Source organism: Jaculus jaculus, chromosome 2, assembly GCF_020740685.1.
Source record: "Jaculus jaculus isolate mJacJac1 chromosome 2, mJacJac1.mat.Y.cur, whole genome shotgun sequence".
Lineage (NCBI taxonomy): Eukaryota > Metazoa > Chordata > Mammalia > Rodentia > Dipodidae > Jaculus > Jaculus jaculus.
This window is the reverse complement of record NC_059103.1, coordinates 28574980-28593062: the sequence shown is the minus strand read 5'-3', so window position 1 is coordinate 28593062 and position 18083 is coordinate 28574980. Positions and strand designations below refer to the sequence as shown.

At 37.2% G+C, this 18083-nt stretch overlaps 1 protein-coding gene across 14 annotated transcripts in view; it reads right to left on the bottom strand.

The window, feature by feature from the left end:
- The window catches only part of Ptprm (protein tyrosine phosphatase receptor type M), an 849143-nt gene that overhangs the window by 303833 nt on the left and 527227 nt on the right, over nt 1–18083 (bottom strand). For 10 of the 14 annotated variants that reach the window (XM_045144750.1, XM_045144751.1, XM_045144752.1 and 7 more), the window contains one exon: nt 11202–11276. The exons of the other annotated variants lie outside the window; for them this stretch is intronic. In XM_045144750.1, coding sequence (XP_045000685.1) covers nt 11202–11276 — 75 coding nt within the window. The remainder of the gene's footprint in view (nt 1–11201; nt 11277–18083) is intronic. 14 annotated transcript variants of the gene reach the window in all.

The window sequence follows — 18083 nt, the reverse complement described above, 5'->3', positions numbered from 1 at the left end:
TGAAATGGCAGCGTAAATGACACGTTCTATACAACAAAACTTAGTTGTATGTGGAAAACTTTTATAAACATGATATCAAATGTCCTCTAGGATGTATGCATATGGTATATATAAAATAACTGAATGTCTTAATTATTCTTGGGTCCTTTCCTCAACAGTTCATTATGTATATAAAATACTTCACCATTTAACAAAAATCTGAAATCTAAAATGTCTGGCCCCAAGCATTTTGGAACAGGGATGTTTAATCTGCAAGGCAAACCTTGGGAAAAGTAAGAGTACAATGTGGGCACATGATACAGGCTGGTGTTTCGAAGGAACAGAAGGAAGATTGGTCCCAAGGAGGAGAATGAGAGACACAGAGGAGGGTAAATGGGCACCCCTGCCAGGACATGAGAGGCCGAAGGGCTGTGATAGAAACTTTGGAAATTATTTTAAACAAAGGAGGAGGCTGTCTGAGGACTTCTGAAGGACAGCAGTGCAAGATGAGCAGACTTTAATTTTGATACAGCCAGTCCAGCTGCTCTGGGGCAAGTGACTGCATTTGACAGAGGTGTAAGTTGAGGGTGGTGGGTACGAGAAGGTGAGAGGCCCTTGAATACATTTTGGAAGGACACCTTATGTGATGGTTTATATTGATTGCCAACTTGTCAGGACTGAGAATCATTTAGGAATGAGCCTTTGGGGAATGTTCATTGGGCAAATTGAAATGGGGTGATCAACTTAACTGTGGGTAGTACCATCCCACAGCTTGGGGTCTTCAAATGGACAAAAAGGAGTAAAGTAGCTGAGTACTAGCATGCATCACTTTCTGTTCCTCAGTGTCGAACAAAGGAGTAGGTGGGGGGAGGGAGGGTATTACCATGGGGTATTTTTTTTATAACCATGGAAGTTGTTAATAATAATAATAATGGGCTGGAGAGATGGCTTAGCGGTTAAGCGCTTGCCTGGGAAGCCTAAGGACCTCGGTTCGAGGCTCGGTTCCCCAGGTCCCACGTTAGCCAGATGCACAAGGGGGCGCACGTGTCTGGAGTTCGTTTGCAGAGGCTGGAGGCCCTGGCGCGCCCATTCTCTCTCTCTCCCTCTACCTGTCTTTCTCTCTGTGTCTGTCGCTCTCAAATAAATAAATAAATAATTTAAAATAATAATAATAATAATAAAGTATAAAATAAATAAATAAACAAGCAAACAAAAGGAAGTAAACAAAAAAAAAAAAAACTAAGTAAATGGAGAATGTTGTATGTTCCAGAATAAGATTCCTATAGAATTTCTGTGGACATTTTTTGGAGGGGGGTACTTGGCAAGCCACTTCAGGGACAAAATTCAGTAACTGAGGTTCTTGCCTTAAGGCAGTTGATATTTTTAATAGGGAGAAAAGATAGCAGCAAACAATGCATATGTATGGGAGATGCTAAGAAAAGGGGAAAGTAGCAGGGTGAGGATAGAGGGCAGAAGGGAAGGTGCTATGGCAAGGTGAGGGGACTAGACATATCAGGTATTTTATGACAATGACTGAAAGACGACATATACAACTTATAGTCACCAAGATTCATGGGAGATGTGTGTGAGCAATGAGGAATGAAGCAGAGAGAGGGCAGATAAAAAGAGTTCAAAAAGTCAGAGGAGCCTCTTGAGGTAAGGCCTGGCAGGCCACTGTAAAACCAACCAATACATTAGTAGCAGGAGGTAAACAGGGATGGCTTTTGACCAAGGATAAGGAGAGAATTCTACTTTTATCATAAAACAAAATATCATTAAGATGTCTATAAAAACAAAGATGATGATAAAACATAGGGAAGAACCAAGAGGATCTTATGGAATCTAATCTGAGAATTCCAGGTATATATGAAAATTTCATACATGACTCTATAGCATTTTGATTCTTTGAGAAAAAACTTTATTTAATAGAAGGTGCTGATCTGATGTATAGTTATTCATCTGGGAGAAAGTTAGATCTATCCCCCAGAAATACCTCATATTACATCAAATATAACTTCTAGAAGAATTCAAAGAATAATGTAAGGAATGCAGTTAAACTGTTATAAGAAAATTCATAGGTGAGTAACTTGATAGATGGGAAGGTCTCAAGAAAAAACAAAACCTTGGAGAAACCAAGGAACATGGAAATATCTTTGACCAACTAAAAATGGAATTTTCTTTATACTAAAATACAAGCAACTCAAAAGCATAGTTGTTTATAAGAATTTCATCAACAGAACTACTTGAAGTAGAAATGCAAATGTCCAAGAGGCACAGGCAAACATACAGAGTTCTAGAAAAGTCACAGAAATAGTTTCCAGCCCTTCTTCTGAAGCACAGGGTTCTTTCAGGCAATAAAGTGGAGCCACAGGCAGTGGGACAGTAGGACACTATGCCTTAGGGCCACCTGCTACAGCAGGGAAGCAAAGGAATCTTGTCAGTACACACACATGCACATGTACATATGCACACATGTGAGTATACACACACACACACACACACACACACACACACACACACACGCCATTTGATACATATATGAGCAATGTAGAAATAAAACCTGAATAGAAAGTATATATAGCTTGATACTGTAGAGTGGGCTTGTGTTTGGGTATGGTTCTGACTTGTTTCCCAGCTCCAGCTATGGGTCTAGTACCACTGAGTGGATCAGTTAGCCAAATCAAGAGTAGTTGGTTCCTCACCATGGCTGTGTGCCACTATTGCACTTGTGTGGGCATCATGTCAGGTTATTTGTTGCTAATTAGATTAGACAATGAGTTGCTTGGACAGATATTGGTGATTTCCCCCAGTCGCCCATGTAGCACCTTCTGGCACTAGACACGCTGACTGTGTGGGGACTGACTCTCTCCTGGCTTCCAGCCATGCCGTTCGATTTTGCATATCAGCTGCATGTGGAGTCTTCAGCAATAGGGTCTTACCACTGGCCTTTGGTGGGTCATCAAGTACTCTGACAGAAGTCTGTCATTGTTTTGGGAAACCTTGTAGGTTTCTCTGATCAAAAGTTCATTGTGGATGGTAGCCCCAAGCTGGGAGTGGGGTTTACAGGCCAGTGCCCACTAATAAATTGAGGAAAAACATAACTAATATACAAGAGTTAGAGAGGAGAGAGATAGAGGGGAGAGGGAGAGAGGGAGAGAGGGAAGATGTAGAAGATTTAGGTTAGTTTTGATCCTACCCTCTCCAGTGTCTTGTGGTTCAGGTGTTTCCTGTAAAGGTCTAGTGAAGGTTCAGCTATTTGGTTTGACTTTTAGGAAGTAGAATTTTATGGTACCAATGCCGTTTGGGTCCAGATTACTGTTTTCCATCCTTCGATGCCCTTCCCGTCCTCCCTTCCATCCTATTGTCTAGTCCATGAGGTGCTTGCTGAGTATGTAAGGTATCTTGGGTAGATTCAGGTTAGGTGTTGTAGATGAGTGAGACTGTGTGTCGATTTTTTTTTCTGTGATTGGGTAAGTTCACTGAGAATGATCTGTTCCAGGTTCAACCATTTTTCCTCAAATTTCTTTGTGTCTTTTTTTCTTACTGCTGTATAGAATTCCATTGTGTAAAAATACCACATCGTTGTTATCCATTCTTCTAATGATGGACATCTGTGTTGATTCCAGCTTTTAGCTATTACGAATTGAGCCGCTACAAACATGGTTGAGCAAATCTCTCTGGCCTGTGGTTTGAAGGTTTTAGGGTAGATGCCCAGTAAGGGTATAACTGGGTCTGTTGGTATTTCTATAGTCAGCTTTTTTAGGAGTCTCCATAATGCTTTCCAGAGTGGTTGTACCATCCTGCATTCCCACCAACAGTGAATGAGCGTCCCTGCTTCTCCACATCCTCGCCAGCATTTATTTTCAATTGACTTTTTGATGTTGGCTGTCCTTATTGGGGTAAGGTGGAATCTCATAGTTGTTTTAATTTGCATTTCTCTGATGATTAGGGATGATGAACATTTTCTTAAGTGTATGTTTGCCATTTGTATTTCTTCCTCTGTGAATTGCCTGTTCAACTCTGCACCCCATTTTGTGAGTGGGGTATTTGTCTTCTTATTGTTTAGACTTTTGAGTTCTTTGTAAATTCTAGAAATAAGGCCTCTATCAGTTGGATAACCTGCAAATATTTTCTCCCACTCTGTGGGTATTCTATTGGCTTTGCTTATTATATGCTGTAAAGAAACTCTTTAGTTTTATATGTTCCCATTGGTTGAGTGACTGTTTAAGAACTTGAGCCACTGGGGTTTTGTTCAGGAAGTCTTTTTCCATTCCTATATCATGGAAAGTACTGGGAAACAAGTCAGAACCATACCCAAACACAAGCCCACTCTACAATATCAAGCTATCATCAGTCATGGGGTACAAGAGGGCCTATACCTATCAATCTGTCTATCAAAAAAGTAAGTGTTATTTCAATTTTCTGGGTGCTAACTTACTCTCCGTTGGAGAATCTGCTTCTCTTTTTCAGATAGATGCAGAACCTATGGAGAGAGCTGCCCCAACATACCTCAAAAGGGGCCCAACTGAAACTAAGGACAATTGGTGAAATAAGCAAGGGTGATATTTTCCTGTGAACCAGAGACCAGCACAAAGGGGACGGAGACCAAAGCAGAGAAAAATCAACTCCTACCAAATCAGGGAGCCAGAGCCTCCGAGGCCCCCAACACCTCAGCACTGAAGCAGACCAAAAATGAACCCAACATGGCTCAGGGAAATTTTATGGAAGAGGGGGCGGAAAGAATGTCAGAGTCACATGTTGGGTCATGATTTGCAGAGACATTTAGCATACCAATAACTGGGGACTAACTCCACAATGCAGGACCCATTTACATCAACAAGGAGGGTCTAATGGGAGGGGGTAGATCATAGATAAGCCTAAACAATGGTACCAAACTGCCTGTATTTGATGAAAAAAAAAACTAATAAATCAAATTTTAAAAAAAAAAGAAAGTATATGTAGAAGGGTCTTTATTGTGGATTTAAAAAAAAACATTATAATTAGAAAGCAAAACAGAAATGTGAATGAACATTAATAAAGGACTGAGTAAATAATATATCTCTATGCAGAGACAACAATTAAGTATTTAAAAGACTATCTTAGATGGATATACTGGCTTAAAAGTAAACATATGCCACATTTAGTGAAAGTCTAGTTATACTGCTATGCACATAAATAATACTAAAAAACAAACCCTTTATTTTCACACACTGAAGGGCATGTGCAGTAGTTTGAAATGTCCATTACAGCCTCATGGGTTTATCATTAAACTCCATACTTAATCCCAAGCTGATGGCATTTGGGAGGTGGAACCTTGTTAGAGGAGGTGTGCCACTGGGGATGGACCTGGAAATTTATTAGTCCAGCTCCAAGCCGAGTACTTGCACCTAGATATGTGACACTTCGCCATGCTTTCCCTATCTCAGTGAAGCTTTGCCTCAAAACTATAAGCTAAAACAAACTCTTCTGGTTGGATGTTTTGCCCCAGCAATGAAAGTTAACTGAAACACCATGAAAGGTTTGAAAATCACTAACTATACATGGGTTAGTGATGAGGTTAATGTAGACCTGGTATGGTCTTTTTCATTATATCTGCATTTTTATTTGGTGACTGATATGATCCAAGAGTCTATAATAGTGTCTAGCATGTAGCAGGCTTAGGATATATGTACTCAAAAAAAGTGAAGAAATAGAAACACTATGTATTCTTCCTTTCTCTAAAAGAAAACATGTTAAGGCAGAACATCAATGATAGTTACTATTTACTGAGTGTTTACTGAGATTTTATTTGTTCGTTTGGTCCTGACACTGACTTGTTGAGTGGAAACTAGATAATCCCCAGTTCACAGATGAGCAAATGAGTAAGTGACAAAGATGTGAGGTAAATTGCTTATAGTCACTCTGGTGTTAAGAGTTAGAGCTGGGATTTAAAGAGCCAATTCATGGACTATCCTACTCACTATAGCTATTCTAAATGGTAATATTTCTCCTAGCCTGGACTCCTGCTGAAAGGCAGTTCCTGATATCTTTCTGCTGGACTACAATCTTGGTAATTTCTTCATGCAATTGTAGAACAAAGGATTTAAGGTTATTTTACCCTGTTGTACCAGACCACCTCCCTGCTTAGTATCAGCTCTTGGGAGGGGCTGCAATCAATGAACATATTAGATCTAGCTCTCAACTTCATCTTTCTGGACAGAATTGTGCTATAGAGCCAAGTGTTAGGGCTCCAGAGCAAAATTAAAATTTAAATTTGATATGGACACATCCATCACTAACAATTCCAGAATTTTCCTAGGGCCTATAGCTAGTGGACTGCAATGATGATGGTTTTTGTTCTTAGGGACAAATGTACTTTTCTGCGACCTAATGGCTTCCAACCCATAGGGGAAATAGGAGAGATCAGTGTAATGAGGAATCCTGGAAGAAGGTGCAGAGAAAAAAATGAGAGGAAGCAAACCAAGCCATTTCTGGGTTCTTGCACATATTCCCTTGGGCAGTGAGCAGAGTCTTGTGTGGATAGGGGCAACACTCTACCCTGAAGATATAGTTAAAATTAACAAATCAGCAGAAAGCATACATGGTAGGTGGATGTAGGGAAGAACATGACAAATCTATCTGTTATTTCTCCAGTCATATTTGGAAGGACAGAGAAAGAGTAAAGAAATCAGTTGACAGGAGTTCCTCAGAGCTGGGAATAAACATGCTATGCAGCAAAAGGATGAGGTAGGAAGTCATAGCGCAGCCAGGTAGAGTGAGAACCTAGCCAACAGAAAGTGGTTCCCAAGATGTTAGGGTGTCAGAAGAATAAAGTGAAGCCTGAAGGACTCAGGAGGAGACTTTAGGTGACAAGAGGTTTATCAAACACAGGCAGAGGTGGAAGGACCTGAGGGATCTAATCTCAAAGCCTGTAGTCAAATTAAAGCCTTTGACCTGACTGAGTATGGCCCCTCTTGCACCTGTGTAGGGGAGAGTCATCTTTTTCAGCTTCCTTATCCCTTATAGGGTTGTGGTGAAGCAGTGGTGAATAATGCATATGGAGGGCTAAAGGTCTGACCATATTAGATGTGTGAGTTAAATACATAGATGAGGGGCTGGAGAGGTGGCTCAGCAGTTAAGGTGCTTGCCTGCAACGCCTAGGGACCTGGGTTTGATTCTCCAGTACCCACATAAATCCAGAGGCACAACGTAGCATATGTGTGTGGAGTTTATTTGCAGTGTCTGGAGGCACTGGCATGCCCATCTCTCTCTCTGTCTCTTTTTCTCTCTTGCTCTCAAACAAACAAATAAATAAAACATATATAAAACAAGTATATTATAAATATTTCATGAAGGAAATCATTCTTCAAAGCATCTCAGAATTGAGAAGGTCATTAAATTAGAAGCAGAAATATATTCATATAAATCTTAAGCATAATTGTATAATTAATTGTTAAATTTTTTAAGGAACTTTCTAGCATGGTCACCTTTTGTTTTCTTGCTAAAGCCATGCTATATTGAAAACAATGAATCCCAAAATAAAGAGTGCTCTGTAGAGACCAGAACCATGTGTAGTTGCTACAGATCACTTTGTGAGTGAAGTCCAGGATAGATATTTTAAGGTAGGTAGGATCTTAGTGCCAACAGACATTCTTATATTTTTTAACTACCTCTTAATTCTAGTACTATGTCACAGTGTTTTATAAAAATGTGGGTTATAACCAATTACTGGGGAATAAAATTAATTTAGCAGGTAGTACCAGAATTTTACTTTATTTACAAAATGGAAAAAATAGCATAGAACAGAGCAAAAAAACTGTGAGTGCAACTTAGGTAGCCATAGGTTTTGGCGGAATAGTTTCCATTCATTCCAGTGGGATTTGTGTGGGTGTATATGCTTGTATATTGGATACTGATGTATTCCTTAGGGCTGATTGAGGACAAATGCATAAGGAACACTACCCACCCAGGGCAACACCAAGACCATTGTTCACAATCTATAACCTCAGCCCATTCTTTGGACCCTCCAAGGCATCTGGCTGCAATCAGTCAATATGTTCAATTGAGGAGTACTTTTATTGTTCCCATCATAGTCCAGTGTTGTAGAATCTGGTCACTAATGGGCTTTTTTTTTTTTTTTTTTTTTTTGGTGTAACATGAACAAGGCTGGTTCCATCTACACCAAAGATCACCTAAACAGCATGCAGTGCACAATGGTACCAGAGGAATGAGGGTGAACAAAATGAATAATAAAAAAAAAGTGAAGTTCTTTCAGAGTGTATCCTACTTGTAACTCTTGTTGGCTTCTGGAAGTGACAAGATGGATGAAATAAAAAATTCCAGTGCTCAATGGATTACAGATGGATGAAAAGTTGAGAGTGGCTCCCAAACCCTTTCCTAAACTGTTCAGAATTACAGGGAAGGATTTGAAACTACTCTCCCCAATGCTGCCTTTCCTTTGCTAAATAACAAACCGGTTACTAATGTTTCATTTATAAGAATATGCATGTAGATTGATCCTGATGTTGCTAATGCAAATCCCTGATGCCAAGATTCCTGGGCAACCACATAGAATAAGACTATATAAGTCTCATTGATGCATACCTGGCACCCAGAATGTGCACAGTAACTGTCGTATAACCTGGGCTTGCAATATGATTTGGGCATACATCTACAGAAGAAAACAGGATTGCTTTCTATCAAAGTTGATGGTCCCTTCAAACGCAAAATACAAAAGGAATGTTCCAGGGATGTGAATATATCTGGGAAAGATGAACCAACATTAAAACAACAGCAAATATGGAAGAAAGAATAGAAATTTCTTTTTAAAGCTGGTTTTTGAAAGTCTTACTATTTTACTCCTCATCAATCAACATAAATGAGGCAGACCACCTGTAGCTCTTAGAGGAATGGTGGCTATATGCTGTGGTAATGTGTGTGCTCTACAAATTAGTTCTAAAGAAGAGCATGCTCTGTCTGGCTCATAAAGCCTTACAAAAGAGGGTGAGTTCTGAGGTACCATTTTGTTTTTGAGGCAGTCTCAGGCTGACCTAGAACTCACTTTGTTGCCCAGGCTGGTGTTGAATAGAGATCCTCCTACCTTAGTCTCTTAAGTGCCGGGACTAAAGGTGTGTGCAACCACACCTGGCTGAGGCATCTTTAAAAATAAATATGAGGGGGGGGGGAATGGAGAGAGAGAGGGAGAGAGAGAGGGGCAGACTTAGAGAACGGGTGTGTCAGGGACTCTAGCCACAGCAAACAAACTCCAGATACATGCACCACCATGTGCATCTGGCTTATGTGGGTACTAAGGAATTGTGAGAATCGAATGGGCTCTTAGGCTTTGCAGGAAAGTTCTTTAACCACTAAACAATTTCTCCAGACTGTGAGGTATCTTCTTAATCAAATGTTTTACAGAGGAAGTTTCACTTACTCCATGCCTAGTAGCATGATAGAAGATTGTAAATAAGGGTTGGGGGTGGTGATAGATAAGACATCAGTAATGTCTTGCTAACAAGATTGGGGCCAGATCAGATATAATGGGGCAAAGGGGTGAGAGTTCCTGAAGGACTCCAAAGAATAATCCTGATATACACCTGATTAGTACTAGTCTCTTCCTAAATGGAGGGTTTGTAGAGAGAAGGAGTCATGTTAATAAAGATACTATCCTTTAGACACTTTACTGGTGGGAGAAATTCCTCAGAAGTTCAGGACAAGGAAGTATCTATAATAAGCAGAACTTTAAAAATATTTTATTTATTTGGAAGCAGGGGCGGGGAGAGAGAGGGAGAGAGACAGTCAGACAAAGAAAGACAGAGAGAGAGAGTGTGTGAGTGTATGGGCACACCAGGGTCTCTTGCCAGTGCAAATGAACTCCAGATGAATGCACCATTTTGTGCATCTGGCTTCCGTGGGTACTGGGGAATCAACCTGGATCATTAGGTTCTAGAGACAAGTGCCTTAACCACTGAGCCATATCTCTAGTCCCAATAAGCAGAACTTTAATCAGAGAAAGAAATAGGTTTAAAAAGAAACTTGAATGCAAACAAAATAGAAATGTCAGCAAACTTATGGTGCCAAAACTCTGAAATAGCAGAAAATATGTCCATATTTCTGGTGAAGAAGGACATAGTATTATTCTACATTTCTTTATCAGTCTATAATTTTTGTTACTCTTAGCTGTTTGACTTTCAAAAATAAGTACATAGAAAAAAATAAGCATTTATTATTTCTCATCAGTTTGGCCATTTTCTTAAATGTTAAGAAATCTTCCCTAAGTGGAGATTCTATGGGGAGCAGTTGTACATTTTATAGTTGGCTTTAAGTAGGCTTAAATGATAAACAATAGTCACAAGGCCATGGACTCCTTCTTATGCCATATCTTGGGGTCCTGCTCATGTGATTCAATTAGAAATCCTGACAATGGCATTCTTTTGTTATAGAATAGAGTATTGTGGAATTCACTAATCACTCACCTTGTATTTATTGGACTCACATATGAACATAGAAAGCTATCCATACATCTTCAGAGGTAGTAAGTATGAACTTGCTAATTTCTCTCAGTATACATCTACACCCAACTCAGCACCATGTAACGCTAAGCTATCCAGCTTTCCTTAATGATTGAATGCACGTGACTTGCAGACATGCCACTATTCCTGTAAGTACTGTGCTTTGCTTTGCAAGCAGCATTTATGTAGAAGGCAATCAGTGCAGTAACAAGTATATGTTCACAAAGAGCCACGTGAACAGCATCACCCTAAACAGCTCTGGGTGGCTTCACTTTATAAGACTGGCAGATAAGATTGCTAATGCATGTGCAAACCAGTCCCTGAAAGATAACAAAACAAACTTCTCTGTCCAACTTCAATGCCTGCTAAAGACTCATTTGAAAAAAAAATGGGAATACACTTTTAGCATTTTGCTTGAAATACTATTAATTGATGCCATTGCCATTACAAGTCCAGTAAATTTCATTTTTACATAACATTAGGCTAAAAGGAGCATACCAACAGATCAAACAGACAATGAAAGCATGCAGTGGAGTGGTACTTTATGCATGGATAGAAATGTGCACACAGAAGAGGCCAAGCATGTCACTTAATGCGAGCACAGATCTGTACTGAGGGTCTGACACATTGTAAACAGGCCTTAAGCAAAGGAGGAAATGTAGAGGAGAAACAAAGCTGAGAAAAATGAGCAGGAAATGGGGAAGATGACTCATCTTTACTTGAACATCTGACCTGTTAGTTGGCCGTCGCCTGCAGCAGGGGCGATGCGAATGTAAGGTGTTGTAAGCTGAGTCACGATTATCGCAGCTAAGGCAAAGAGGAGGATTTCCAGGTCAGCATGCATGAGGGAAAAAAAAGCCAGACTGAAGCTAGGCTAGCAAGAAGAATCCCCATCAGCATATCAAATCTTCTCAACTTTGCTCCCACAACAACAACAAAAAAAAAAAAAAAAAAAAAAAAAGAAAGAAAGAAAGAAAAAGAAAAAGAAAAAGAGAGAGAAAGGAAAAAGAAAACATAGCAAGGTTTGAATCTTCTAAATTCTTTTCTCTTAAGCTATAGTCAGGTATGGTAACTCTGACATAGTTATAAGCTTTGGCTGAGATCTTGGATAGATAAACAGAAGAATAGAAAAAGTAAAACAAACCCAAAATGTTTGTCCTGCATGAAGCTGAAGGCTGATGGTGCTTTCAATCCCAAGGGAGCATGATGTAGAATGATTCATTGCTAATTTTGATGACTCAAACTTTAAGCGTTAAAATTATATTAGGTTGCAAAAACCTATTTGTGCAGAATACTCCCTTCTGATAAAATACTAAAAACATCTATATGTAACTTCTGTGGTAACTAAATATGTAGAAACCTTCTTTCACATGAAGAGAATTTTACAAAAATGCATCTCAAAGATGCATATACTATAAATAACCAGCTGCCTTTGTTATAATTATTATAGTTAACATGTGACCAAAGAAATGATTAATATTTTTGGAGCAGGCCAGGAGGACCTCTTTGTTTGTTTATACAGCTTAGCAGTTGTGTCTAAGTGGTTAACATTTATGACACACATATAGTGGGAAAGAAAAAGAAAATTAAAACATCAGTTCTAACATGGTACAGCTGGAAAATGATGCAAAGAAAAAATATTGGAAAATTAAGAGTAGGCTTACATGAAAGATTACTAATTTACACAGAACAGCCTGGGTGCTATTAGAAATGTGGCAGCGAGTAAGGAAAATAGATCATCTACCATCTGTGGATAATTAAACCCAAAACTGCTACTGCATAATATTGTGAGATATCCCTCTGCACCATTCAAACAATGTTGCTCCTTATAAGTAGACAACAGCAACAACAAAGGTGAAAAATGGTATACCAGTTGTTCGCACATTACTAATGAAAACATTCTGGTTTTGCTAAGTGAGATTGAATAAACTTTGGTCAGAGTTCCCAATGTATTATCAAGACAATTTTCCAGATAGGACATATTCTACAAATTTTCATACTGATATAATAAAATGTCATTCCTGAGCCTTGTGGAAAACTTGGCTCCCATGCCAGGTTCTACATACAGTGTTGTTATTTTGTTATAGACTTCTAGCACTTTTCTGTTCTGCATTACTCACAGGAACAACTAATCCACTATATATTTGAAAAAAATGAATAATATTATCTTAAGGAAAAAGGGAGCACTTATTTAATACCAGAAAGGTGAATACTATGAATGAAAAATTACTTGAAAATAGCTGAATGTAGCCAGGTATTCATAAATTAAAAAAAAAAGAATTCAAACTATAATCTCATATAAAGCCTATCATGTAAAATATACACTGAAATCATCAGGAAGCATCTCTATAAGATACTTCCTGCTTCATTGAGTGTATTTGCTGTTATTTTAGTTCAACAAAACACTTGATTATGTTATATATTATTTTGATATACTTGCTTTTATACATAAAGTTTATCAGACATGGCCAAATTCAATTATTACTATATTTTTAATTTTTCAATTTGTGTGTATGTGTCCTTTTGCCACTGCAAACAAATGCCAGATGTTTGCACTATGTCTTGATTATAAGGGTGGCTTGGGTACTGAACTTAGGCTAGCAAGCTTTGCAATCAAGTGCCTTTAACCACTGAGTAACTTTCCCAGGCCCAGCTAGACTTAATTATTTAGATGTCTCTTATGGAAATTCTTGCTCACTAAGGCAGACTAAGAAAACTTGTGACAGAAGCAATATTACACAAACCCTAAAAAGTATGTATTTAAAATTAATGAATCAATAACTAATACAGTTGTTTATTTATTTGTAGTACTGGGAATTGAACTCAAAGTCCGCTGTATGCTGAGCAAATGCTTTACCACTGGGCTATATCCCCAGTTCAAAATATTATTGCCTGGCCCTTGATATGTAAAATTATGTTTTTTCCAACCCCTGCCTTAAAATACCAGTAAGACTATATTATGAAACAGATTATCACAAAATTGGGCTAAATAAATCCAAAAAGAAAAACCTCAATTCTATCCTTTGAAGGTAAAATAGGGTGATAAGCATAGGGTCTGCTTCATGTAGGAAGGTTTGCATAGAAAAGGAAATTATAATGGAGCCCATCAATCTTCTAAATTGGGTTACACGTCAGCTGATCTTCCCAGATGTGTTGAACCAGTGTTTCCCAAAATGTGTTTTGTATGACCCTGATGTTTCATGAACAAAATGTATTTGGTATCAAATAAATTTGGGCAACATAGGGTGATGTAGACTTCTTGTTTTGTAAGATCTTCTCTCTGAGATTTATATTCTAAAGATTATATTAGATCAAGTAAAGAAAACATTTCTCTACCAAATGCTGAAAATCTATGCTCTTATTTCTAAATCCATAGCCTAAACAATAGTAGATTATCATGCGTGAGTGGCCCACAATATAAAGTGTGCTCATGTATTGGATGTAATTAAAAGTAATCTTAATTAGTTTTACATCTCAAAAGACATTCTTTTCTGTTCTTTGTCAGTGTACTTTCATTCTATAGCATTATGGCCTAGGAAGGATGGTATTTTTTTGAACAAAAGAGTGGAAAGGAAAATAATGTGCAGAAACTTCTCCAAGAGTCTAGTGATTAAAAAAAGAAACATTCAAATTTCTGAATAGTTAGAAATAGTCTCAGAACAATAGAAATCCTTCGAAGTTTCCTCAAGGTCTTCTGCCAAAGCAGAGTCACATTCTGTATAATTTTAAGTCAAATAAATACCAAATGTACAAATAAGGAAGTATTGTTTTTCATAAAACATTTACCTTAAAATTTTAACATGGAAATTATAATTTGTTTGCTTCATGCTTAAGAATTATAGTCTGACTTCTTGTGACACTTTGGAAAGAATACATTTAGCATGTGTTTACAGTGTAGATTTTGTTTTGACTTCCTGCTGCTAGCCAAAGTATAGGAAATAGTGGAAGAAATTAACATATATGACCCTCCACAGACACCTAAACCAAAATCCCCAAACTTTTATGAGTTCAAAATCCATATCTATGTTCCTGTATTTTGAAATTTATAGATCATTCTAGCCCAATATATAGTTGGCTTCAAATAATTTTTAAAATAAAGAAAACCAGAAAAGTCCCAGTTGTTATATTGTCAGGCAGAGCCATACAAGACATCCATTTTTGGAAAATATTATCGTTTAGATTAATACATACAGTTCAAAGTGAATGTTTTACCAATTAGAATGTCTATGCCTCATTTAATATGTGTTAATTTGCTAATAAGAAGCTGATTTTTAAATATACCTTGTCAGTTTAGAAAAGGTCATCTAGAGAGCCTTCCAAAACTTATATTTAAAGGGTTATTTTCCTAACAGTTAATATAAGGGAGTCAAGAAAAATATAAAAGTTTAAAAAAACACATATATTAATTACTTAGACAAAGCTGGACCAAATGCTCTTGTACTACTCTATGTTACATGGTTGAATTGGAAAGGTTACAATTAAAATCATACATGCTTTATTATAAAGAACCTTTTTATTCAAAAGAAAACATTCTGTGATATTTGTCTATAACTAACAATTAAACATGACCATACAAATCTAGGGGACTATTACTCTTTAAAGTCAAAAATTAAGGAGTTTACTTAAATATGCAGGTGACCCACCACATGTAAAGATCTGTAAAACTCACTTAGATTTTGTTTTCCTTACATCTAATTTTTATGAGGTTTAGAGTTGAGACAGTAGTTGTCAAAATATAGCTTTGAAATTTATTTAAAATAAGTATGACATTAAATGTATAAGCAATATGAAATATAGTTTTAAGAGGCATACTTTACTTAAAATGACAAACTACCTCTTGTGACAACAAACTGACTTCCATTCCTTCTATAGAGAAACACTTGTCAGCAGTGGTTTCAGATAAACACTAAGATCTCTATGCTTACAAGGCTGCTTAGGAAAGCAGCTGAGCATCACAAAGCTCAAGCTGACCATGATCAGCAGTATGTGGCAAGATACACTCGGGATGCTTCAATACACGACACTAACACAGTTATTAAATCTACCCATTTCTCTGTTTTGACTAAACACTCTAGATGGAATGACCACTTGTGCTGCACAAAATAAATAAATAAATATTTTGCCCACAAAGAAATGAAATAGTTGTCATTATAAAAGTGGTAAAATAGGGCTGGAGAGATGGCATAGTGGTTAAGTGCTTGCCTGTGAAGCCTAAGGACCCCAGTTTGAGGCTCGATTCCCCAGGACCCACGTTAGCCAGATGTACAAGGGAGCACACGTGCCTGGAGTTCATTTGCAGTGGCTGGAGGCCCTGGTGTGCCCATTCTCTCTCTCTCTCAATCTCTCTCTCTCCTTCCTGCCTTCCTTCCCTCCTTCCCTCCTTCTCTCCCTACCTCCCTTCCTTCTCTGTCTGTCACTCTCAAATAAATAAAAATAAAAACAAAAATTTTTAAAAAGTGGTAAAATATTACATTGTGCTCTAAGGGGGAGTTGCAGAATCTTTCCATGTAGAACCAAATGGCTATTTGCCTAGAGAGAGATTCTTTCCCAAGGTTTTGCACTGTACAAAGGTTTTATGAGATTGAAATGACAATGTTAGGCAGCGAATATTAAAATGTGTTTCCTTTGGTGGATAGAGTTTGTTGCTGTGCAAATGTTTATAAATGACTCAGAAAATAGGAGTGGGGAATATTTAGTCAATCAGGTCATCTGATTGTCTAATAATCCTTTGGTGAATTGAAAAACAAATGACAATATTGATGAAATCAAGCTGATGTGAGAAAAATGATCCAAATCACCATTTAATTCAATCTATTGTGAAAGCAGCAAAGTTGTCAGGTTTCCATATTTACTAGTATGCTATTTATACAATCATTTTACAGTGTAAATGAGCATGGTGACAGATTTCCTTCTTTCACAGTAAGTTGGACGGTAACTTAATTCTAATAAAGGGAAGATCAGATGCTTAGACTCTACAGAGTCTCTGTTAGGTGAAAAATTAGGAGCTTTAGTGGAAAAAATTCTGGGCAGGAGTCCAAATGCTGGAGATCAACCCTTGACACACATGCTATTTGATGAGTAACCCTAGTCACTTTATATCCAAACCTACCCATTTACTTCATCTTAAAGATAAAAGGAATAGTAGTGGTCACCTTTTTCATAGGAGTGCTAAAGAAAGTGATTAAAAAAAAAACATGTATAAAAAGGATTTCAAAACTTTAAGCTATAATGTTAAATGTAGGGCATTACAAATCAGGTCTAGAGGTATATATATTCTTTCTTACCATGCTGGTAAATTAAATGTAATAGTGTAATATTTCAGTCTTCCTCTTAAGGGGCCATGTAAGAGACTGGGTAAATGACTAGTTTAAAGTTTTTGTAATACCATACTAATTAACAACTGATATCATATGGAAGTTTACAAACCTTATTTATTCTGATAAGTAGAAGCACTTAATCAGATACAGCTTGATATAAAGTATCAAGAATTTTATAGATTTATATACTCACTATTTACCTGCAAAAATCTGCACATGATGGGGCAAGTCAACATTCTGTTAATGAATAGGAGAGGGGCTGAGAAGGTTGCTCCCCTACCTCAGGAGCTAGAGTCAGCTAATGGTTGTTGGGGAGGGGGAATCATTCTCTTCCATGGTGAAACCACTGGTAAGTGATGAGGAGTACAGTGATAATGAGAAGGATACAGGAGTGTAATATGGTATACATGTGATCAAAATACAATAAATATGTATGAAAATGTTAACAAACAAATACAACACAACATAAGCATTTAAAGTCATATATTCCCCTATAAGCATCAACATGTTCTCTATGAATTCTGTGTAATGTATACTTTCTTTTATTTGTTTAAAATATTCCTTAATTTGTTTCTTTTAACTTATAAAGTCTATATGTTATTTAGAAATGTTTAATTTACAGATTACTGGGGTTTTCAGATACTTTATTGTAAGTGATTTATAGTTAAATTCCACTGTGAAAGAATATGACCTGAATAATTTCATTTTTATTTATTATTGAAGATTATACTTACTTCACCATATGGTGTTTTGATGAACATATGGATACTTGAAAAGTATATTTATTCTTCAGTATTTGAATATAATATTTTATACACATCACTTACGTCACAATGGTTTGAAAGTCTTATTTAGGGTCTATAAATGTGCTAATAATTTTTGCATTATTTTTCTATCAGTTGTTGAGATGTGGGTTTTAACCTCCAACTTTAATTTTAGAATCAGCTTTGTCTCTTCTGTTAACTTTTCCTTCATATGTTATGAAATTATAAATGTGTTTTGTAAAGTTTTGTTCCCCTTTCCTGAAAAAAAAAAAAATCTATCTAGTTTCTGAGGAACTGTGAGTTCCTGAGGACAAATGAAATACTAATGAAGTAATTCTCTCACACAAAGCTTACCAAACACTAAATTTCAAATGTCAGAGTTCATGAAGTAACAATGCAATAAGTATTTTGAAATATTCATATACACCCTTGGCATATCCAAAGTGTCTCATGAAAGCTAAACAATGGCAGCACTTATCCACTACGACCTGGTAAAATCTCACACCACAGACCCAAATGACACCCTCTCTTCA